Source organism: Lipophrys pholis (genome assembly GCF_963383615.2).
Source record: "Lipophrys pholis genome assembly, chromosome: 22".
In the NCBI taxonomy this organism is placed as follows: Eukaryota; Metazoa; Chordata; class Actinopteri; order Blenniiformes; family Blenniidae; genus Lipophrys; species Lipophrys pholis.
Window position 1 is genome coordinate 19595501 of NC_137644.1, and position 25571 is coordinate 19621071.

A 25571-nucleotide genomic window follows, 5' to 3' on the forward strand; every position below is an offset into this window, starting at 1 on the left:
GTGTGCATCTATAGATTATTTGTTTTGTGTAAATATATTTTCAGAATGCCCTCCACTGGACGGATCAGAGAGGCAAATAAAAATAGTAATTGAATCGTATCTTGTAGACTCTAGATTTAAAAGAGGATTGTTTAAAATGTTGGGAAGAGGCGATACACAGGGACAAGAACCTTGGAGGAGGCAGATTTATATTTATTGAACACAATAATATGAAATGAAATAAAAATAAAAGATAAACACACACAAACAAAAGTGAATTATCGCACAGAAATCTGGTCTGACCTCTTGAGGGACACAGAGATAAACATTGACATACATAAGTACCCGTCGCATTGATAAACATCTAATAAACTGTATATAGTTCACTTATTTACTCTGACAAAATACATTTTATTTTTTACATTTTCATGCCAATATACCCCCTTTTCAAGTGAGTGCCACCAACCGACTAAATCATTTTCCTTTTTTTCCAGCCTCCTGATATGAATGAAAAATAATCCAACATGAAAACTGAGTGTTGAAAATCCCAAATGTCTCAACATTACCAAATAGTGTCATGAGAAAAATACTAACTGTGAAGTAAATTCTTTTTAAGAGCAACAGGGAGACAAAAAGATCGTTTTTGCCGTTGTGGACACGGCCTCAGTAGTTTGACCAACCGGTTTGGATCCGACAGTGTTGTCTGAGAATAACCATATAAAACCTGATTTTTGTTAAAAACAAAGTATGTAGGTCAATTAAACTTTATTAGATTAATTATACAATTATAGGTGTTGGAGTATTAGGTATGACATAAAATAGGACTTTACGTGCTGAAAATACTGTGAGTTAAATAAACTTAAAACAGTATAATTAAATCATCCTTTATTATCCTTTAAAAGAGTACCTCATGTTCTTGTACTACAATGGAAGTAGCATCAGACGGTCCACTTTCTGTACAGGCGCATTGCTTTTATATTTCAGGCAGAGTCAAATTTTTCGAACACGTATATATTTAAAATGTTCCCATATTCTTTTTACTTATATCCAGTTCTTTTCTGAATACTTGGTGAAGTTTTTGTTCATAAACAATATCAACACTATAACAAAAGTATTCCTTTTCGCAACACAGTGTTGTTTGTGAAATATCTGCAAGAACAGGAATGTTTCTTTGACGGTTAACACAAAAGGGTTTTTCTATTCAGCCATATTCATATTTTAGGTTTGCGGTATATATATTTAAATATCTTTATTAGTGCTGTCAATCCAGTAAAAACAATTAAGAAAATTCTCATAATTTTCAATCAACACAATTTTCTGTAATTGTCCGCAAACAAATGTGGCGTTGGCGACAATCTGTAATCTACCGACTGTAGCTCTAGTTTATTATTTCGTACTCTTCAATAGACTTATATTCATTCGGTGCGATGTCGTTCAGCTGCGATAATACTTAAAATACTATTGTTTTGAATATTCCTATTTTAAGTTATTAGTAGTAAATAGATTCTCTTCAGGATTGCAAAACAAAACAGAAACTAGCCTATGAAAATGTTTTGGTGGATCAAACTGAAGAATCAAATTTCAGTGGTTCATTGAATTGACTTTTTCAACTGCCACTTATTTTCATGGGCTATTTGTACGGGACAATCAGAACCAAACGATGGCAATAAAGATCTTTCATTTCAAACATATTTCTGAAGCGTATGTAAAATGTCATTCGCCACACAACACAACTAGCATATGTAGGACAAAATAACATTAATCATGTTCTTGATAATGGGAGGTCTGGGGTGGAGGTCGTGAGGCAGCCAGTGGGAAACAGTCATTCCCCAGGCATCCACCAGATGAACGTTTATTCCTTTGAATATGGCTCGAAGAACCTTGTCACGCTGCATCGAGTACCAGTCGCTGGTCGCCAGCACCTTGAACAGCTCTAGACCCTGGAGGTTCGCCGTTCTGAAGATGATCACGGTGTCCGGCGCCCTGGTCAGCAGGCGCACCACTGCCTTGCGGATGCTCAACAGCCGCCGGGTGTAGACCTCGATGGGGAAAGTGGCGTAATGTGCCCAGATGCCAATGATGATGACCGTGTTGGCGCCCCCGGGTACTCCGTCCAGTTCATTTGCAATGTAACGCATCTCACTGGTCAAGACGTCGAAGCGGATCGGAGGACCGTGGCAGCGGAACATCACCTTGATGTTGTTGTCATAGTCCAGAGCCAAGAACGGGCCGGACTGTTTTAGGTTGTGCAGGTTGAACTCCCGGAGACCTGGATGTGATGGAGACAGGACCAAATGAGTCAAATCGTAAAGGAAATCTAAACAATACACAATATTCTTACAGAGTGAATACCTGGTAAGACTCCCCTGAGGTATTCAAACCACTGCCTGATGGTGGAGTCTCCATACATGTGGACCACCTTCTTGCTCAGACACTGAGTCATGGCTGACTTGTTGAACTGGCGAACCGGCGTGCCGATGAGTGACTGCCAAACACCTTTGTAGTAATAACCTACTGCTCCAGGCACAGCACTTCTCTGCTTCACCTCTGGTTCATCTGTTTGCGGCAGTCAAACCCAAAGTCCATTTGTTAACTTAAAAAAACAACAACAACAAATGAACAAAAACTCATTCCATATTCTTTTTTAAAGGCATCATAATATCCAACTTTTCACCTCCTCCTCCTGGTCTGGTCGGTCCAGAAACCTTCAATATTCTAAGTTTCTAGCTCCTCCTTGATTTTCCCCCATTTGAATATTGGATCATAGGAGCTGCATTTGGACTAAAACTTGCTCAGTAGGTAGAGCATGAGACTCGCACTCTCAAGGTAGAGGGTTCATGTCCTATGCCGGGCGCCACCTTCCCGTGGGCTCACCACCTGCAGGAAGGTTCTTAATGGGTGCAATGTGATCTGGGTGACGGTGCTCAGACTGACACCCCGCGACCCGGAAACGGATAAGTGGAAGAAAATGGATGGATGGATGGAGCTGCATTCAGAATCTGCTGTGTCTATGTGAGCTGGACTGGCTCCGCCCACACATGCCCATCTTGGGAAGAGGAGGAAGTACTTCCTCTCGTGGTACCATGTGCCAGAGCAGAGCTGCCTAATTGTGGGAGGAGTCAAAGGGAGGGCCTACCTTGATTGGGATTGGCTAAACCCCCGATGACACTATATAGGGTTTGATTTCTGATTGGCTGGTTGGAGCAACACACTTTTTAAAACCTGAAACAAGCCAGGGACAGAGAGGACAGACTGTCTTCACTTCTGGGACGTCAGTCCAGGTATGGGGACGATTAGTACTGTTGGAAAACCTTTAAGAAGTGAATTATGGATAATATGAGCCCTTTAATGCAGTATAGCAGTGCAGTTTTTTTTAACCTTGCTTACACGTAATGTATTATATATTTTTTTTTTAGCACATTCCTGTATATTGTTTTATCATTATGTTATGATGGTGGCAGTATAAGTTTGTATTTACCTTCGTTTCTTGGCAACACAGTGACTTCCCCAGGTCCTGAAGCTCGAATGAAGACTTTTAGGTTCACGTTTCTGAAGCAAGAAACACAATGTAAAGTGTCTGACGTCACGTGACCATGAACAAAACTTGTTTTCGACGGTGGTCAATGATTATTAACTGTTCTCTGTGCACAGGTGGTTTTATGACAAAAACGAATAGCAGCATTCACTTAATGACCCAGCATGGAAACATCGTTCTTAGCTTTTCCTGCCGTTTCTGTGTAAACGGACATCGTTTACAACACGTTACCACGTAAACGCAAAACTTTTCTGAAATGAAAACATAAAAACAATGTGGTTTGTTTTTTTAACCTGAAACCTTGTCATGTAAACGGGGTCTAAAATACAGTAGGAATCAAACATGGAGAATATCAGAAAGTGTAAGAAATCACCAGGATGATTCAAGTCTTTGGTAAACATGGAGCAGCAAGTCTTGGTCACTTGAACTAATGTTAAGTTTATTCCTGTTGTGACATTCAAACATGTATGTAAGTTTGATGTGCTCATAAAAAAGGGAACACGCACCTTGTAAATAAGGTCATGTCTGGAAAAGCCTTGTAGTTGAGTGGTCCTTTTACGTGACTGATCCTGTGATCACAGCTCAGAGTCTTTGGCTTGTGGCAGAACCACGGTTCACCTGTGCGGTTGTCGGAGTAGTCGCAGAGGGGACGCTGGGACGGACGCAGGCAGACGTTGCAGCGGGACGTTTCTTTGACCGAACCCGACTGGTACACGCCGGTATAGGTGACCAGATCAGGCTTGTCATTGTTCAGCTTGTGGAGCACCTCGACTGCCTCACTGGGATGAAGTAGAGTCACCTGACAAAATGGAGAAAAGGAGGACCCATCTTATAGATGGCACAAAAAAATGATCTAGAAGATGGTTTTTCTCCAATTTCTTTTTGGAAAGTTTAGTATTGCTGAACTATTCTCACTTATACATTCTTCCATGTAGTCTCCATTTTAACCTCACTAATATAGGGACAATAGCTTTTGAAATGTAACCATGGACTCAGGAAATGACTTCAACCTAAAAGCAGAGAAGCTGGAGGTTTGAGTCCGCTCTCAAGAAGGGAGGGTGGCTGATTGGGCCAGAGAGGACAGGAAGCGGCTCACAGGAAATACCCAGATGGAGGACTGTCCCTGGAGCATGATACCTACTGTTTGTGTGAGACCTTTCTCTTCCATCAGCCTTTAGGAGGAGGGAGTATCACGGCTGGCCTGTACGAACCACCATGTGGTGAGAATGTTCTTTGTAAACTCTTAACTATCTCAGGGCTGTTGTCCTTAGCCAGCCACCGTTTTGGAACATGCAGGATGTTGAATATATTTTGCACCATTAAATGAATTATCCACAATCATTGGCCTTGGTTGGTAAACGTCACGTCGTGTGTGGAGCGGTTTGGACCTCACCCCAATAGCACTCACCTCCACCTGTGCAGATCCTTCCCAGAGTAAAGGGAAAACCACAGAGTAGGTGCCGTTGAGGTGATCCAACACCTCACCTGCCACGCCTGCCTCAAGAGCGCGGTTGTGCAGTCGGGAGAATAAGACATCTCCCCCATACTTCTTGGGACGACCGTAGTAGTCGAACATATTGATCATGACCTTCAGCTGATCCCCGACGAGCCACTGTCCTCCTCCCTCCCTTGGCAGGATGACGAAGCTGCTGTTGGCCGGATCACTGGTGTCTTTTTTTGTACGAGGACGCAGCAGGGGTGGAGTATTAGGCCAAGCGATGGAGTTCAGTAGGAGGTTTTCTTCGACTGCCTCTTCAGGAGAAAGATGTCGGAAGGAGCAGAAACTGTGATTCCTCTGGAAGTCAATGGAAACTTTTCGAATAGCGCTGGGCTCGAGTTCATCCTCAAACTGAAAAACAAAATAACAAAACAAAGTCTGATACCTGAATAATACAGATTGGTCAATGGTTTGTGCTTTTACGAATTAAACAGGCTTTTTCCATCAGTAAGATTCTATTATGATTGGCTCTGTCATTGATGGACAATACACATTTGAAAAATACATTTCATTTCATTATTTTATGGACTCAGAATAAGTTAAAATTATGAAGCATCTTTTGGTGAACCTTACGTATCTGTTGAAAGTTTGACTAAGCATCCTCTTTTTTTTTTTTCTTTTGGGCCAACTCTAGACTATATTTGTAGCGCTTAAGCAAATCAATGGGAACATAATAAAACGCAAAAAAATGTCTGTTTCCACCGTAACAGCAGAAACACTGAAAACAATGTAGTTAGCATGTTGGGCCACTAGTGGGCGCCTGCAGACAACAGTGTTCTATAAGCATCAGCATGGACAGGCCAAGGTGGATTTCTATCTCAACTACGAAACTACCAAGTTGCAGGAGAATATGGACTTGACTTATGGCAAAAATGGTTCTTTAGTCATCGAGGTCATAAATATCTGTTCCTGGGCCAGGTTGGACATGTGGGGCACGGTGCCTTGTGTGGATCTTTTTACTGATTTAAAGAAAAGTTTTCTCTTTCATCAAAACTACTTATTGAAGTAAGTTCTCACCTTGTGATCACATTTATTATAATACAGGCTGACGATGAAGGTAAAAGTAGCAAGGAATAGGAATGTGAAGCACAATTTCACTATGGTGACATTCATGGTGGGCCGTCCAACTCGTCTGTCGTCTGTTTGTCACTGTGCTGCAAGGTAAACAAAACAAAACAAACAACCAGCAGGGTTAGATGGGCGTCGCTCATTGCTTCATCTGCTCAGTGGATCATGGTTCTCCACTTCTCAACCCTAATTTTGTCCGTTGGCACCATCTGGTGGCCTCCTCTCTCATGGGCATGACCTCGCACTTTCAATAAACTCAACTGCTTCCAGCTGCGGTGGGGAGTGGCCTCACCACCTGCACCTCCTATATAAACACGGCATGACCACTAACCGCCGCCAAACCGTAAAGTACTTCAGCCTGGTCCTATGCGTAACTGGATTCCTGTCTGCCTCCTGCCTGGAACTATGATCCCCTCCAACCTTCCCACTCTGCAGCTGAGTCTCCCCACTCCTGTGCCAGACTCCTCCGCCTGCCCTCTTTGGCTGCGATCGTTTGTACTTTGTTTTCTAGTAGTTTTCCGTCAGGAGTTTCCCGATCGTTTTCTTCTTAGTATTAGTTTTTGCCTTAGTAGGTTTTTCTTGTTTCCGCTCTTCCTTAGTTTGAATAAATCCGTAAATCAAATTCTGTGTCTCCTGTTTTGCTGTCTGCTCTTGAGCCTCAGTTCCGTCCCATGACAGTACGGTTTGGCCATCATGAGTTCAGCAGACCGCAAAACGGAGGCAGGCGCTGCCTCTGCCCTTCATCAAGCTGTAGATAGCCACAAGGCAATCATAGGACAGCATGATGAGCTCCTTAGGGGTCTTGTATCTAGTGTGAATGCACTAATTAGTCAAGCTTCACACTTAACTGGTCAGCTGTCCACGTTAGTACCTCCCCATGCCGCTTCAGGGTTTCAATCTACCGACGCTAAACCTGAGACAGCGAGTAGTAGCTCTCCCTCGGTGCGCGTTACAGTTGTCCGTGAACCCACGGTTCCGGTTCCAGAGAGCTATGCTGGGGATTTCGGCTCTTGCGAGGCCTTCCTGACGCAGGTTTCACTCGCCTTCGAGCTGCAGCCGACGTCCTACGTGTCTGATAGAGCTAAAATCGCGTACTTGATCAGCCTCCTACGGGGGTCTGCACGGGACTGGGGAGTCGCTGTGTGGAAAAAACAGGGAAGTGTCTGCACCTCCTACGCCCGCTTCACCGCAGACATGAGGCGTGTCTTTGATCACCCAGTTCGAGGACGTGATGCTGGGGATCGCCTCACGACCCTGAGACAGGGGTCCCGCAGTGTCGCCGAATACTCCGTGGAGTTCCAGGCCCTTGCAACTACCAGTGGGTTCAACGATCCGGCCCTCCAGAGGTTATTCTATAGGGGACTGTCCGAGGCTCTGAAGAATGAGCTTGCCACCAAGGAGGAGGGGGGCAGCCTGGAGGCCCTAATCTCTCTCGCCATCCAGATTGACAATCGGTTGAGAGAGAGGCGCAGAGAGCGCGCACACCAGATGGACCAGGTACGCCTCCACCATCTCGTGCCCACTCCCCAGCCTGCTATGGTCACATCGTCCCCAGAGACCGGCAAAAGAGAGGGCTCCCTCGTGACGGGGAGTCTACGAGTGAGCCGAACTGCGGTAACTTCCCCTCATCTGCTACAGCTACCAGCGACACTGACTCACCTAACGCACTCACTCTCCGTGCCTGTGCTGGTGGATTCCGGGGCCGAGGAGAACTTTCTGGACTTGGACCTTGCCAGACAGCTCCACATCCCATCTGTTCCACTGGATTCTCCCATGGAGGCCCGCTCGCTTAACGGTCTTCCCCTGGCCACGGTCCGGCGGAGAACAATTCCGGTCACCCTCCTGTTGGCAGGGAACCACCATGAAACATTAACCTTTCACCTAATTGAAAATTCTCGCCCACAGCTGGTGCTGGGGCACCCCTGGTTGGCAAAACACAATCCTTCCATTGATTGGCGCAGCAGCCAGATTCTGTCCTGGAGTGCAGCGTGCCATGCCAACTGTCTCCGCTCTGCCTCATCCTCTGCTCCGGTAATTCCCAAGCCAGTTCCCCGGCCTCCGGACCCGCTCTGTATCCCTGAAGTTTACCGGGACCTAGCTCCTGCCTTCAGCAAGGAGGACGCCTTATCCTTGCCCCCCCACCGACCCTACGACTGTGCCATCGAGCTCCTGCCCGGAGCCACCTTGCCCTCTGGTCGTCTGTACAACCTCACTAAACCCGAGCAGGTCGCTATGGAAGTGTACATTAGGGATGCCCTGGCAGCAGGTATCATTCGGCACTCCACTGCTCCGTAGTTGCGGGCTTCTTTTTTGTGGGCAAGAAGGACGGGTCCCTGCGACCCTGTATTGACTTTCGGGCCCTAAATGATATAACTGTGAAGAACAAGTACTCGCTGCCTCTTATAGATTCAGCCTTCACCCTCCTCCATGGGGCCAAAGTATTCTCCAAACTAGACTTGAGGAACGCTTACCACTTAGTGAGAATGAGAGAGGGGGATGAGTGGAAAACAGCCTTTAACACCCACCTAGGACACTTCAAATATTTGGTGATGCCCTTTGGCCTCACAAATGCCCCCGCCGTCTTCCAGAATCTTATCAATGATGTGCTCAGTGATATGATCAACCGCTTTGTGTTTGCGTACATGGACGACATCCTAATCTATTCCAGAAACCAAGAGGAACACGTCCGCCATGTCCGTCTGGTTCTAGAGCGCCTGTTGAAGAACCGCCTGTTTGTTAAAGCAGAGAAGTGTGAGTTTCACGTCACCACTGTGCCATTCTTGGGTTTCGTTATCTCCCCAGGACGAATCAGGATGGATCCGGCCAAGCTCTCGGCTGTCGCGGAGTGGCCCCAGCCAGAGACCCGGAAACAGTTGCAGCGTTTTTTGGGCTTCGCCAACTTTTACCGCCGCTTCATCCGTGATTTATAGTAAGGTGGCAGCCCCACTCACAGCCCTGACCTCCACCTCGATCCCATTCCAGTGGACCCCCAAGGCCGAGCAAGCATTCCAGTCCCTCAAGGTACGATTCACCTCTGCTCCCATCCTAGTTCAGCCAGATCCCCACCTTCAGTTCGTGGTCGAGGTGGATGCTTCTGATTCCGGAGTCGGGGCAGTGCTCTCCCAGAGGACCCCGACAGACCAAAAGCTGCACCCATGTGCCTTCTTCTCTCGCCGCCTGACCCCAGCAGAGCAGAATTACGACGTGGGGAACCGAGAGCTGCTGGCGGTCAAGCTTGCCCTAGAAGAGTGGCGTCACTGGTTGGAAGGGGCGGAGCACCCATTCATAGTCTGGACCGATCACAAAAACCTGGAGTACATCCGCTCAGCTAAAAGACTGAACTCTCGGCAGGCCCGCTGGACACTGTTTTTCTTTGGTCGCTTCCAGTTCACCCTCACATATCGCCCGGGGTCCCGTAACATCAAGCCGGACGCCCTGTCTCGCCAGTTCTCAAGCGATGAGCCCTCCGGTGACCCCGAACCTATCCTTCCCCCCGCTCGCCTCGTCGCCTCTCTCACCTGGCAAGTGGAGGATCAGGTCCGCCAGGCGCAAATCCAACAGCCAACCCCAGATAACTGCCCAACTAATGCTCTCTATGTTCCTGAGTCTGTGCGTACCCAGGTGCTCCAGTGGGCCCATGCCTCCCGTTTCGCCTGCCACCCTGGGGGCTCCCGGACCGTGTCCATCCTGCGGCAGAAGTTTTGGTGGCCCTCTCTCGAACGAGACACTCGAGACTTTGTCGCTGCCTGCCCCACCTGCGCCCAGGGAAAGACGCCTTCCCGGCCCAGCTCGGGCCTCCTCCAGCCACTCCCGGTGCCCTCTCGGCCGTGGTCCCACATCGCAGTTGATTTCGTCACTGGACTACCCCGCTCTGGAGGTAACACAGTCATCCTCACCATTGTTGATCGTTTTTCCAAGGCAGCACACTTCGTCGCCCTTCCCAAACTCCCCTCAGCCAAGGAGACGGCATCCCTCTTGATAAACCACGTTTTCCGGCTGCATGGGATACCAGCAGACATTGTCTCAGACAGGGGTCCACAGTTTACCTCCGGAGTTTGGAAGGCCTTCTGCACGGCAGTAGGGGCCACCCTCAGTCTCACCTCTGGCTTTCACCCCCAGTCTAACGGACAAGTGGAGCGGGCCAATCAGTCCCTGGAGACGTACCTCCGGTGCCTGGTCACCTCCAACCCGACGGCCTGGTGTGAGCATCTGTCCTGGGTGGAGTATGCACACAACTCGCAAATAAACTCTTCGATGGGAATGTCTCCTTTTCAGTGCTCCCTCGGCTACCAGCCGCCGTTGTTCCCCTCCCAGGAACAAGAAATTGCCATTCCCTCCGTGCAAACATTCGTCAGCCGGATCAAAAGGGTCTGGGATAGGGCCAGGCTCAGACTTCTACAATCAACCAAGAGGATGGAGCGTCATGCCAACCGCCATCGTCGCCCGGCCCCAACCTACACTGTGGATCAACAAGTCTGGCTGAGGGCCAAGGACCTCCCGCCAAAGGTTGAATCCAGGAAGCTGGCGCCTCGGTTCATCGGTCCCTTCCCAGTGGAGCGGATCATCAGCCCTACAGCGGTACGTCTCACCCTTCCCCGAACGTTGAAAATTCACCCTACGTTCCATGTCTCACAGATCAGGCCCGTCAGGCTCCCCCAGTTCCCCCTCCCCCCCCCTCCCAGGATGGTGGATGACTCACCCGCCTACTCGGTACGACGCCTACTGGATGTCCGCCGCAGGGGTCGCGGCCTTCAGTTTCTCGTGGACTGGGAGGGATACGGGCCCGAAGAGAGGAGCTGGGTCCCCCGCAGGCAGATCCTCTGCCCTGACCTGATCAGGGACCTCAAACGGCGGCGTCCTGAACGTTTCAGTCGTGCACCTGGAGGCGCACGTAGGAGGGGGGGTACTGTCAGGCCCTCCACTTCTCAACCCTAATTTGGTCCGTTGGCACCATCTGGTGGCCTCCTCTCTCATGGGCATGACCTCGCACTTTCAATAAACTCAACTGCTTCCAGCTGCGGCGGGGAGTGGCCTCACCACCTGCACCTCCTATATAAACACGGCATGACCACTAACCGCCGCCAAACCGTAAAGTACTTCAGCCTGGTCCTATGCGTAACTGGATTCCTGTCTGCCTCCTGCCTGGAACTACGATCCCCTCCAACCTTCCCACTCTGCAGCTGAGTCTCCCCACTCCTGTGCCAGACTCCTCCGCCTGCCCTCTTTGGCTGCGATCGTTTGTACTTTGTTTTCTAGTAGTTTTCCGTCAGGATTTTCCCGATCGTTTTCTGTTTTCTTCTTAGTATTAGTTTTTGCCTTAGTAGGTTTTTCTTGTTTCCGCTCTTCCTTAGTTTGAATAAATCCGTAAATCAAATTCTGTGTCTCCTGTTTTGCTGTCTGCTCTTGAGCCTCAGTTCCGTCCCATGACACAGTGGATCCTGGTTCTCCACAACAAACTTACTCTACCTCCAGTTTCTGCTCTAAAGAAAGAGTTTCACACTTGAACTCCAGTAAAAAATTGCTGCTGTTTTTCATGTTTGTGTATATATATATATCGAACAAAATATAACCGATTTTGTTTTTGCTCCCATTTTTCATGAGCTGAACTTAAAGATCGAGGACTTTTTCTACGTATGCAAAAGACCTATTTCTCTTGCTCACTCAAAGAACAATATAGAAAATTGTCTTTGAATTTCAATTTAGTCGCGTCTACATTAATTCTGTGGGGGTTTTTTTTGGCCAACGTGCGTTCTGTGGATGGAGAAGCCATTAGAGAAAACTTCCTATTTTGCAAGGCACTGCCAGAAAAATCAACAGGACAGGAAATATTTCGGGTCATGTCGGAATATCTTGACAAAAGCGGGCTTACGTGGGAAAACTGCACAGGGGTCTGCACTGATGGAGCCGCAGCCATGGTCGGGCGCATCAAAGGCTTCGTAAGTAGGGTCAAAGAAAGAAACCCAGATGTTATGGTTACGCACTGTTTTTTGCACCGTGAGGCTTCTTGTGTCCGGTAGACTCTGACCTGCTCACCTGCTCTGAGCACCGCGCACCTGCTCACCTGCTCACCTGCTCTGAGGACCTGCTCACCTGCTCACCTGCTCACCTGCTCTGACCTGCTCTTGTTGGTATTGTTTATGAACAATACTCCACACTCAGAGGTGGAGACTTTCTGCTGTTGGTTCCTGTTTAGAGGCTAATAATAGAGAATAAAGAAGAACAAAGAATAAGAGCAATGAAAAGATTATAAGATAAGATAAGATATCCCTTTATCTCGCATGTGGAGAAATGTGCAGTGGTACAACAGGATAGTACAGAGAAAGAAGCACACATAGCAGGAACTAAAAAAAAGCAGATAAAAATACAATATAATAGAAACAATATGCACACGGTGCCTATAAGTGTGGACATGTACAGAATATGGGGGTGGATGTATTTTACATAGTAAATACGTTCTTATAACAAAGTCGGTTGTAGATTTTAGAGGGAGACACACCCTCGAGGTGAAGTTCAAAAAGGACAGTGTTCATGGATATACATGCAGTCCTTAATAAGTTATGTATACCAAGTTCTCACGCTGTCAAAATCACCTATAAATTCTCCTTCACACATAGAGTCTGATCAACAAATAAAAATAAAATCATTTTCTTCATGAGGTTTCTCCTCATTCAACTGTTTTCTATTAAATGATTTGTAAATTCAAGCCATCTGTTCATTTAAATATTACTGAAAGTAAAGTATAAAATGCTTCTTGTTACGAGGTAATTTCAGTATCCCCACTTTAAGTTGTGTTATTTTAGTAATAAATACTTTTTTATCTTCAGGTATGGGGATAAAAATAGTAAAAAAAAACAACTAAAGTCTGAGTCGGTACGACTTTTATGAAAACATTTCTGAAAAACTTTGAGAAATCAGATATAAGAGGATATTTATGTGGTTCGTGAAATTGACTTTTTCAACTGTTGTTCATTTTCCTCTGTACAGTCCAAACGGGAAGAAACAAACAATTCTGAAATATTCTTACAAGTTTTAACATATTTTATGTTAAAAATAATTTCTATGTAACATGTGTCTTACCTTAGTGGAGACTCATTTGAAAAAGGCAAAGTCCAAAGAATCGAATGATAGGTCTTCATACAAGTGAGAAATGTTCTGAGTGCATGACTTCCCTCTAATGCTGTCACAACAGAGTAATGTGACTGACTATTGTTAGTCATGTCACATCTGACTGAACGAACAAGTTTCAGACTCGTAGCCATAGGTTGAGCTGGATCAGTGGAATAAAGAAGTTTTGGATCAATCAAATTAATCACAAGTCTGCTTTCTTTCTTTCTTTCTTTCTTTCTTTCTTTCTTTCTTTCTTTCTTTCTTTCTTTCTTTCTGGTGTCTTGGGTATGGGTTTTTAAGGGACAGGCAAATATAAGCGTTGGTTTCAGCCTTTACCCATTTCAGTGACAGAAATTGTTGAAAACAACAACAACATCTTGTGTGTGAACTTCTAAGCACTATGAACTGAATCCACATAACTACATTTTTGCACTGTGGCAGAAATAAACAATTCATTCATTCATTCTTTCTGTCTTTCTTTCTTTTTTTTTCTTAGCTGTGGGAATGGTATGAACTAGCTGGAACCAGCAGATGGCGGTAGTGTAACTTCACAGGTGTCAAATGCCGTTGAAACCAAGTGAAGGAGAAGGAGAAGAAGAAGGAATCAAAAGTTTTACTCCGTCCTAATACTTCTCAAGCATGTTAATGTCTATGTATGTGTGCATCTATAGATTATTTGTTTTGTGTAAATATATTTTCAGAATGCCCTCCACTGGACGGATCAGAGAGGCAAATAAAAATAGTAATTGAATCGTATCTTGTAGACTCTAGATTTAAAAGAGGATTGTTTAAAATGTTGGGAAGAGGCGATACACAGGGACAAGAACCTTGGAGGAGGCAGATTTATATTTATTGAACACAATAATATGAAATGAAATAAAAATAAAAGATAAACACACACAAACAAAAGTGAATTATCGCACAGAAATCTGGTCTGACCTCTTGAGGGACACAGAGATAAACATTGACATACATAAGTACCCGTCGCATTGATAAACATCTAATAAACTGTATATAGTTCACTTATTTACTCTGACAAAATACATTTTATTTTTTACATTTTCATGCCAATATACCCCCTTTTCAAGTGAGTGCCACCAACCGACTAAATCATTTTCCTTTTTTTCCAGCCTCCTGATATGAATGAAAAATAATCCAACATGAAAACTGAGTGTTGAAAATCCAAAATGTCTCAACATTACAAAATAGTGTCATGAGAAAAATACTAACTGTGAAGTAAATTCTTTTTAAGAGCAACAGGGAGACAAAAAGATCGTTTTTGCCGTTGTGGACACGGCCTCAGTAGTTTGACCAACCGGTTTGGATCCGACAGTGTTGTCTGAGAATAACCATATAAAACCTGATTTTTGTTAAAAACAAAGTATGTAGGTCAATTAAACTTTATTAGATTAATTATACAATTATAGGTGTTGGAGTATTAGGTATGACATAAAATAGGACTTTACGTGCTGAAAATACTGTGAGTTAAATAAACTTAAAACAGTATAATTAAATCATCCTTTATTATCCTTTAAAAGAGTACCTCATGTTCTTGTACTACAATGGAAGTAGCATCAGACGGTCCACTTTCTGTACAGGCGCATTGCTTTTATATTTCAGGCAGAGTCAAATTTTTCGAACACGTATATATTTAAAATGTTCCCATATTCTTTTTACTTATATCCAGTTCTTTTCTGAATACTTGGTGAAGTTTTTGTTCATAAACAATATCAACACTATAACAAAAGTATTCCTTTTCGCGACACAGTGTTGTTTGTGAAATATCTGCAAGAACAGGAATGTTTCTTTGACGGTTAACACAAAAGGGTTTTTCTATTCAGCCATATTCATATTTTAGGTTTGCGGTATATATATTTAAATATCTTTATTAGTGCTGTCAATCCAGTAAAAACAATTAAGAAAATTCTCATAATTTTCAATCAACACAATTTTCTGTAATTAATTGCAATTGATCGTATTTTTTTTTCCAGTTAAGACTGAAGTTTGTAATGATATCATTGATGAAAAACCACAGAATTAATGTAGACACGAAATGCAAAGACAATTTTCTGTAATATTCTTTTAGCTTTGAGTGAATGCTATTTCTCTCCAAGTTGAGCTAAATGAATGAATACATAAACAAATAAATAAATAGATTACAACTATGATGACGATGACCAGTTACACTTAACAACATGAACTAATGCTGGAGATGATGAAATCTAACTTTCTTTTCTAGAAATCAGCTCCCTATCATATAGGACACTGCAGACTGTGCTTAAAGGCTTCTGTCTTGAGGGATTCCTCGCTTCCTCCCTGTTTGTTTTTAAGCGTTTAAACAAACTGTACCTGTTTTTCTGCAAACATTGCAACTCGCAGCGTTTTGATCTGCAGCTGTGAAATGCAGTACGTCCAAGTGACGCTTCTCTTATTGTCTGACAATATTCATCATCTAACAGTGCATGAGGGATCATGTGATGCCAAGCTGGCAGTTGGTATCGAGACATCAATGTCTTAGATCGAGTGTTTAGTTTAGTGGCCAGTGATAGAAATCAGAATCGTAGAGTCTACGTCAAAAAACACAACTTCCGTTAAGCCGGAGGAAAGTTGTTCAATACACTAAAGTGTTTGCACTGGACTGTTGAAAGAACGACGTAAAGCTGTTTGTCGTCTGCATAGTGTCACAGAATCTGAGACAGTGGAAGCATGTAGATGTTACATAGAAGTGTGCAGAGTGACAAACGCACCATGTGCTGTGTTATTATTTCTCCCTTCGAGTCAAACTTCCAAGACAAAACACACTAAGAGACTGTGCAGGCCCCAGAAGCAGAGCATCAGCACCTTTATCTCTTTGTAGAGCATACGGATGACAAAATAACATTCATCATGTTGTGAATGATGGGAGGTTCAGGGTGGAGGACGTGGGGCAGCTTATGGGCCAGAGTCATCTCCCAGGCATCCACCAGATGAACATTCAGTCCTTTAAAAATGGCCCGGAGAGCCTTGTTATTCTGCATGGAGTACCAGTCGCTGTTGGTCTGAGAATCAAAGAGCGTTAAGTTTTTGGGGTTTGCGTTCCTGACGATGATGACAGTGTCCGGAGCCCGGGCCAGCAGGCGCACCACCGCCCTGCGGATGCTCATCAGCCGCCGGATGTAGATCTCCATGGGGAACGTTTCCAAGTGAGCCCAGATGCCGAAGGCCACCACCGTGTTGGTGCCTCCGGCTACTCCGTCCAGTTCATTGGCAATATAGCGCAGCTCACTGGTTGGGACGGTGAAACGAATGGGAGGACCGTGGCAGCGGTACGTCACCATGATGCTATTCACATAGTCCAGAGCCAAGCGAGGACCGGAGTACAACGGGTTGTGCAGGTCAAACTCCCGAAGATCTAGACGTATACGATGAGAGATGGGACGGCTTAAGTCAAATTTAAAATAAAAAAATCTAAAAATGATTGAAATTCTTTCAAAGAAACAAACCTGGCAATACTTTAATGAGGTGTTCAAACCACTGCCTGATCGTGGAGTCGCCGTACATGTGCACCACCTTGTTCCTCAGACACTGAGTGACGGCCAACGTGTTGAACTGGTGAACTGGCGTCTCACCCAGCGATCGCCAAACGCCCCGATGGTAAAAACCTGAAGCTCCAGACACGACACTGCTGCTCTTCGCCTTGGATTGACCTGCTTGTAGCAGTCAGACACAAATCTATTTGTTACTACTAAATACAGTATATCTGTATATATTTCCATTCTGATTTCTAACAGTTCTGTCAACACAAACAGTAGTGGCTATTTGTTTTAGGTTATAGTCTTGGTAGTTTAAATTTGGACCCACCTTTCTTTCTTGACAACACAGTGACTTGAGCAGGTCCTGAAGCTTGAATGAAGACTTTGAGGTTAACGCCTCTGAAGCAAAGAAGTCATGAGTGCCTCACATCACAGTGTGAATGTCATTTGGAAAACAGTTGAATGTGTTTAAAATGAAAACATTCGGAGTCGCACTCAACAACAACAACAACAACAACAATAATAATAATAATAATAATAACAATAATAATAATTTTATTAGTATTATTGTTATTAATAAATAAATTAATAATATTATAATTATTTATTTATAAATTTTTATTATTATGTTTTATTATTATTATTATGTTTTATTATTATCATATTGTTATATTAAATAAATAATAAAACTTTTTTTAGATTATAAATATATATCTATATAAATGGGTGTGAAATATAAGGCCTGTTTCATTATTATTCACTTATTATTAACAACATTTCACTTAACGTGTAATTACTGAATATTCACCTTTCAAACAGCTTTGCATCCCGGGGACTGAGGGTTTTTGTGAATTTCCCCCTCGTGTGCTTGATCCTGTGATCGCAGCTCAGATTCTGTGGCTTGTAGCAGAACCATGGTTCACCTGTCCTCAGGTCGGTGTAGTCGCACAGCGGCCGCCGGGTCGGACGCAGGCAGACGCTGCACATGGGAGTTTCAATGACTGAACCCGACTGGAAGAGTCCCATGAAGTGAATTCTGTCGGGTTGTTCCCGGTTTAACCAGCGCAGCACGGCGACCGCCTCGCTGGGGTGGACCAGCGTCACCTGATGAGATGGAGGACTGGATTAAGGATTTGGTCACCATGTTGCACCAAACTTTGAGCTCCCAGCCCTGGATGAAAGGTGGGGACTTTACAGGAATGTGTGGACGAGTCAAATCATGCAACATGAATGTGTTTGGATCGTAGGAAGAAGTCAGAATACCGACTCTTGCTGACGGCTCACAACAAAATTCAGACAACAAAAATGCTCATGGTGCCTTACAATCACCGGCATTTAAAATGTTGCAGATGTACCTCCACCTGTGCAGATCCTTCCCAGAGTAAAGGGAAAACCACAGAGTAGGTGCCGTTGAGGTGATCCAACACTTCACCTGCCACGCCTGCGTCAAGAGCGCGGTTGTGCAGTCGGGAGAATAAGACATCTCCCCCATACTTCTTGGGACGACTGTAGTAGTCGAACATATTGATCATGACCTTCAGCTGATCCCCGACGAGCCACTGTCCTCCTCCCTCCCTTGGCAGGATGACGAAGCTGCTGTGGGCCGGATCACTGGTGTCTTTTATTGTACGAGGACGCAGCAGGGGTGGAGTATTAGGCCAAGCGATGGAGTTCAGTAGGAGGTTTTCCTCGACTGCCTCTTCAGGAGAAAGATGTCGGAAGGAGCAGAAACTGTGATTCCTCGGGAAGTCAATGTGTGGGAAGATGATGGGATCAACCTCATCCTGAAACTGAAACATCCAAAGTTTGATAGCTGAGTAAGGCAGTTTACTTCTACTTTATGTTTATATCTATTTAACGATGATCTGTCCAGGGGTGGTCTCATGGTAGGATTTGATATTTTTTTAACCAAGACCATATTGGTCCTGGTACAAGACAAGGTTTTTGTCCAGGGAATAGGTCTGAAAAAACAACCAGACAACTTGAATCAGAGGAAAAAGACCCAATGAATCCGTGAGGAAATGCAGATCATAAACTGTATTCTGACATGTTAAAATGTTTATTTATTCACACTTGTTCAGTTCAATTCAGTTCAACCTATTTCAGTCATCTATACCCCCAACCCAAATCGAGCCGTGTAAAAATGGAGTCCTCTTTTATTCAGAGACCAATGTGGTATTATATTGATTTGTAATCAGAGTACAATTAATCGCACCTCGAAAAAGAAACAAGTTTTGTTACTGTTCTGTCTTTTATTTACAAAAACTTAATTACTCCATCTCTGTGGTCATTGTGGCCCAACTTTACAATTCACTCTCTGTGCTTTTCTTCTTCTCTGGAAATGTAGCTCAGGATTCCCTCCCACCGCCTCCAGAACTCTCACCTTCAGGATTCCGCCTCCAGAACTCTCACCTTCAGGATTCCCCCTCCCACCGCCTCCAGAACTCTCACCTTCAGGATTCCCCCTCCCACCGCCTCCAGAACTCTCACCTTCAGGATTCCCCCTCCCACCGCCTCCAGAACTCTCACCTTCAGGAGTTCCGGAGCATACATCAGGAACGTGATGAAAATCCCGGTGAGGAAGAGGAAGATTCTCCCAAACTTCAGAGGCATGTTGTTCATGACGAGCCGTCGCTTTATCTTGTTGATGTTGGACTCTACTGCAAGGTCCAAAATAAACATGTGTAACCTGCCGTCACTATGAGCTGCAAACAAGAAGTGAGTTGTTCCATATGATGAACGCATTCGTTACGTGTCTTATATTTCCCTGACCCCGTTTACACTACAACGTGAAAAGGCATCGTTTTCGTGTTTCCTCTTCAAAAGAGTTTGGCCACTAGTGGGCGCTGAGAACGATACGCTATAAACATTAACAGTCGCAGGTCCACGGACAGTGGTATCCTCACATTTGTGTGTCCTTTGATCACAGACACAATGAACAGCGCCCACTAGTGGCCCAACAGAAAAACTACATCGATTTCAAAATGTGTAAAACTTTCCTTAAACGAAAAGGCAAAAATGATGCATTTAGACTTTCTACTTCAGATCTCTTTACTTTACTACAATTCACACAAAAATACTACACTTTTCCTATGTTGTATTCATTTTTGATTGGAATAAACGTGTTGATTAAACGGCTGAGAGCAGTGGCGCCCTGCAGGCAGCGGGACTGGAACCAGAAAACCTCCAGTTATCAGTTAACTAGCAGGTCACAAGGCAAAAAGAAGCATTTAAATAAACCACATTTCTGGAAAACCTCAATCTGACGATTCAAGAGTGAGATGAGATTCCAACTTCTATTCATGTTCCAGTCTGTTGGATGTACTGTTCTTTTAGTTTTTCACAAGTACATTCAAATGAACAGTAACACTGCTTGGTTTTAATCGCGTACAATATGCGTCTTCCCTATAGCAGAGACGCATTGGAAAGACAAAGCGAACTTTGATTGAATCCTGTGAGGTATTTTCTCTGTGCTTGACCTCCAACTCACGACAATGAGGAGTGTGAGAACAGATCGGCTGGAATAAACAAGACCTTCCTGTCTTTTCAACAACTCTCACAGGACAAGAGATCCAAGAAACAACGTGTCGTCATTGAATCCAATGGAAAAATATGTTTTATGTCCCAGTGCGACCAGCATGATCCATAACATAGGAGGACCTATTTGTATTTTGCTTTTTTCTTTTCATGCAAGTGGCTTTCAAAGCATACCTTTGACGTGTTTCGACGGCGTTCTTCCGCCACCGCCACACTGGCAAGTAGTTTGATCGGCTGGCGTTAGTGAGGCCATCCCATCACTTTGTGCTGGTCAGTCACACGTCCTGCTGTCCGTCCACTCCGTCACGACGCTGCTGCAGAAGTGAGACGACGCCCCTGCTCAGCTTCCTCATTTCCACGGCCTCCATTATCGTCTTCAGGGTGTAAGACTCTGGCCTTGTCCCAGCTCGTGATAAGATTTTCTCTGCTGCAGTGGTCTGATATGAGTTGAGGTTTTCTCTTTTAATGCTTTTGTGAATCATTTAGTTTTATGTATAGTTTTTTGTGAATCGTCTTCTTGTTTCTCTTATTTATGTTACGTTGCATGTTTGATTTGACTGTAGTTTCTCTGCCTGGAATTTGATTACTAAATATAGGTAATATTTGTAGATTTAGAATATCGCTTTCTTCTTATGGTTGGTTTGTTATAAATCAGAGTGTCATTCCACAGATTCTGCCAGCTGAAATAGAACCACATGTCTGCGAAGAACGTCCTTGCTGTTATCTGCCAGACGGAGAGACGCTGTTTGGGCGAACTGACCCTGTGGAACCTCGACAGACTGTAATCGACAAGGAAAACTTGGTTTTTACTTTAAGTTATTTCTCTCCATCATAACCGGAGACGCTCTTATGATCAGTGATGCCGTCAGCATTTAATGTCAAAAGAAAGTTAGTGGAAAAAAAATAATCATCCTGTTAATATCATGATTGACATGAGCGTAGTGCTAAACTACGACTCTGGGTTTTCTCTCATACAGGTAACTTCAGGATTAACTCTGGGTTTTCTCTCATGGAGGTAACTTCAGGATTAACTCGGGGTTTTCCGTACTGCAAGACTGGTTCACTTCCTACCGGGGTAAATCACCATGGTAACGCTCTGAATGTGTAACCTGCTCCGGAACAGCTTATGTTCTGGATGAGATCACAGTGAGTATAAAAGCTCCGCCTCCTGACCAATCAGATCAGGAGGAGAAGGAGGAGGAGGAGGAGGAGGAGGAGGCGGAGGAGGCGGAGGAGGAGGAGGAGGAGGAGGAGGAGGAGGTGGAGGAGAAGTCCACCAGAAAATCTTACCATCTCATCAGACATTTTCAAGTGTCTGATTTACCTCCACATGTATTTTATTTATTCATTTTTAATCTGTACAGCAACAGATCAGATGCAACACAATCACCAGTAGGTTGAAGTAGGGATGCACCAATGCAACTTTTTTTTAAAGGTCAATTTGCAAGAACTTACTTTAACTACTTAAATGAAGGGTATGAGAGAATATAGAATAGAATAGAATAGAATAGAACTAATCCGAGAGGGAAATTCCTTTAAGCATTGCTCCACACTGGATGAATAGAAAGAAATTTGAATATCAAATAAGACAGGACCAAAAACAAATAGGTAATGTGAAATATTAATACGTACAGAAGCACAGAAAGGATGAAATAACCAGAACACAACAAACACTGTTGACAGTTAGGAGTTATAGAGTCTTGTTGCCACAGGAAGGACATTTTAGACATTTTATCTCTTTTCTAGGCAGATTTATTTAAGCTTTTCCCCACCTTTTAGAAACTCTAGTTATTGTGCCTTTAAACCCTTTTTTTTTTTTTTTTTTAATCGGAAATAAAAGTCATTTTGAAAAAACATAAAAATGAGATAAAATGTTTGTTTGGGTAAAATATAGTAAAAGCCTCATTATATTCGGTTTTGTAATCAAATCTTTTGAAATACAATCAGCAGAGTAAAAGCCTTGTGCAGGAGCACCCTGCAGACAGCAGGTGGCAGTAGAAGGCTGAGAATGTCTGTGACCAGTGGTGCAGGGACCGTCTGCAAATTACAAACTGCTGCAACAGTGAAGAAGGCAGAGACTCCAAAAATCTCTAATGACGTCTCTGGTATTCACCACAGTGTCACCAGAACCACCGCAGCATCACTGGTCTCCCGCTGATCAGACGACAACACTTGGCTTGATGGATTGTTATAGATAATATAAAATGTGCCGTAGACCAATAAAACTCCCAAAGATAAAAGAGGTCCTGCTGATCATACTGCAGCTTTTTGTATTATTGTTGTTGTTGTTTTTTTTAAATCCTTAAAATTATTATTATTTTTTTTTTTAAGTTGGTGGTATTTCTTTTTATGAAAGTCTTTTTTGTTTTTATCAGATGTTTGTATTCATAGTGCTACAACAATGTTGTTCCCCTTCTGGAGTAAATCAACCAACCAATCAATCAGTCTGTCTGTCTGTGTGTATGTATGCATTGCATTAACATAACATTGAGATCATGCTTTTTGAAATGTTTTTATTGTATTTTTGAAGATCATGAATTATGGCCTCAACAACAAGACAAGACAAATGGGCAACATTTTAAAAAGGGAATAAAAAAAGAATACATAATACAAATTTTAGTTTTAATTCTGAGTTCAACAGTTTTATTATCAAACTGGAGGCAGAGGGATCCAATGAGGGAGTCTGGAAGACACAAGGACCTATATAGGAACTCACACGAGGAGTCTCCAGACGTCGGAGTGCTGAGAGAACCGGACGGTACATGAGGGAGGGAGGTATTCATACTGGGAGATTTATATTCAGAGAATATCACTCACTTCTTGACGTGTCATCTGTCGGTGTAGACAAATCAAATAACATCCAGGCATGATCGTATCTACTGGCTCATCTTTAGTTCTTTGCCCAGACCGAGACGTTTGTTTCCACCAAGACAGAAATCCTGTTTGTCTGCCACAGAATGAAACTATGTACGTTCCTCCAACCTGTCTGCAGCGAGGTCCGCTGAGGGATGACCCCCACCTGGGAGGGGCTTGTCAGATTGTGGCCAATGACATGATGATGATGAAGCCAGGTGGATCCTTTTATTCAGAAATAGTTGGATGTGACTTTTGCTCTTTACAGAATAGATAATAGTCAAAGACAAGCCTCACCGGAAAGAGTTTGGCCGAGGCTTCATGTCAAGCAAAGGTAGGTTGTCTTACAACTTCGTCATCGTGTGTAAATCTTCACATATCTGATCCTGTAACAAAGAACAGAACCTGTTCACCAACTGAACACATGTTATTTTACTTCACAAGTATTTAAGAACTAAAAATATACATTGGTTTAGCTGGAAATACAGGATGACCCTCGTTTTTGTCCACGTTTCTTTTTTTTTATATTAACCTTTATTTATACAGGTGATGTCATTGAGACAAACAAACAGGGACACAATATGAGCCTATATATGCACCTCACAATTACATTGTTCTTGTGCTCAATAAATATTTCTATAGTAATTATCCACCACTCTTGACGTTATTTCTAAAAGCTTGAACTCAAGATTCCGGTCTATAAACAAAGCCACACCACCCCCACTCTAGTTTTCTCTGTTTTTCTAAACCATCTCATAACCTTCAATTTAAAAAAAAGCCAGGTGTTGCAACCTGGAAATATTATAGAAAATGTTATTATTTATTTTGTATTAGCAGACATATTGGTTTCATTTGTAGATATTTTATGTTCTGATGTTTCTTTGATAGCCTGAGCTAAAAATATTAGTAAATATATTTCTGGGGATCGTGACAGCACAACACTAGTCTGTTTTGCGGCTGTAGAAAGATGTTGTGTGTGGAACGTGGATTGTACTGCATGAAACTCATGTTGCTGGCTGCTGTGGAAAGAATTTATATAATAATTTAATAATTTTTTTTTTAGACAGTGCATTTCCAAAAAAGTATGATTCCGTTTTCTTTGTTTGGAAACTTTATTTGCCCCGGAGCTGTACATACAACTTTATATAGTATAGGGAACTTCGAATCTTAACTTTGCACCATCTTGGACAGAAAGGGGTTTTTTTTCAATTCAGCCTTGAGCAGGGACCTTCACCAACAGGTCTTGCCAGGTTTTCACTTACTATATATGTCACACAAACAATAATATAGCAGACGATAATGTTCCACACATACCCTCCGGCTACAGAAAAACACTAAATGCTTCAGCCCCCAGAACAGGTAATGGTTTGAAGACAATGTCTGTATGGGAGGTGAGGCGGTGCACTGATTCACATCAGGAGGTCTATTCCCTCTCTGCTCATAAAAGAGGATCCGGCTGGAGACTAAGGTTACGCCAACAAAGTCCCTCCTATCTCCTTATCTTCAACCAAAAGCAAACAGCAGGAGTGCTGCTTGGGTGTAGAAAAAGTGTTCCTCTGGTGCTCTACAGTGTAGGGATCCAAGTGAAACAAAAAATCTGAGGCACTCAAGAGGGGAAAAATTAAAAAAGCCTTTATTGGTACTTGGTTAGTCTGATAAAAACATTCCTACGCGTTTGAGCCTGAAAGGCCTTGGTCAGGGCGAGAGAGCAAAGTGTTTGTCAGTCAACTCTGTTCAGGTGGGTAATCAGAGACAGCTGCTCAGTGTGGGCAGGTGGGTGGTCACATGATCAGCATGAACGTCACAAATATGGCAGACTCTGTAAAACCCAAGGGAAATATGCACCACACGATCCAACAGGCAATCAAAAAAAAGAAAAAAGAAAAAAGATGCATAATATATATATTCATATAATGAATATAAAGTCTAAGGACCTGTCTGAGAGACAACACAACTATCTAATTCACCATTCAAACCTGAGTACTCTGCAGCTTTCAATGGATAAATCCAGAAGGACTCTGGTTGGAGGAGTGTTTCGATCTGTCTCCACCCCGATTGAGTTTGCAATATGCTCTATACCTGATATCTTTAAAGAATTACAACTGCCATGATTGAACAGCCATGGGATACTGGGGATTGCCCCTTCTTATGTCATACTTATGCTCAGCCAGTCATGCCTTCAATTTGCACTTTGTTCTCTCAATATAGAAACGACCACATGGACCTTCAAGTCTATAAACAACATATGAGGTATTGCAATTGACAAATGAACTTATATTAAACTTCCGACCAGATGTAATGTCAGTAAAGTAGTGATCCTATTGCTGCAGTGATTACCATGTCTACGTTGGTGGGGAGCAGGTCTGTGGTTGTAGAGGGGGAGAGGACTTTTACCAAGTTTATCCTTTAGGGTCGGAGCATCTGGGAGAGCTTCTCTGAGAGTACTATTACTTTTCAATATATCCCAATTTCTCTTGACAAT

The 25571-nt window shown here is 43.6% G+C and overlaps 1 protein-coding gene across 1 annotated transcript; it reads right to left on the reverse strand.

The window, feature by feature from the left end:
* Positions 1 to 1641: 1641 nt before the first annotated feature.
* LOC308126906 (uncharacterized protein) lies at positions 1642 to 19312 on the reverse strand (the record flags this gene model as incomplete). The annotated part of the gene is made up of 17 exons (XM_080491598.1): positions 1642 to 2248; positions 2332 to 2535; positions 3458 to 3528; positions 4021 to 4313; positions 4923 to 5363; positions 7257 to 7392; positions 7753 to 7922; positions 9147 to 9320; positions 9698 to 9951; positions 10127 to 10200; positions 10245 to 10294; positions 16052 to 16578; positions 16670 to 16873; positions 17028 to 17098; positions 17508 to 17803; positions 18055 to 18489; positions 19112 to 19312. 17 exons carry the CDS (start codon positions 19310 to 19312, stop codon positions 1713 to 1715), a joined length of 4137 nt encoding a protein of 1378 aa, XP_080347724.1. The 3' UTR covers positions 1642 to 1712.
* Positions 19313 to 25571: the final 6259 nt, after the last annotated feature.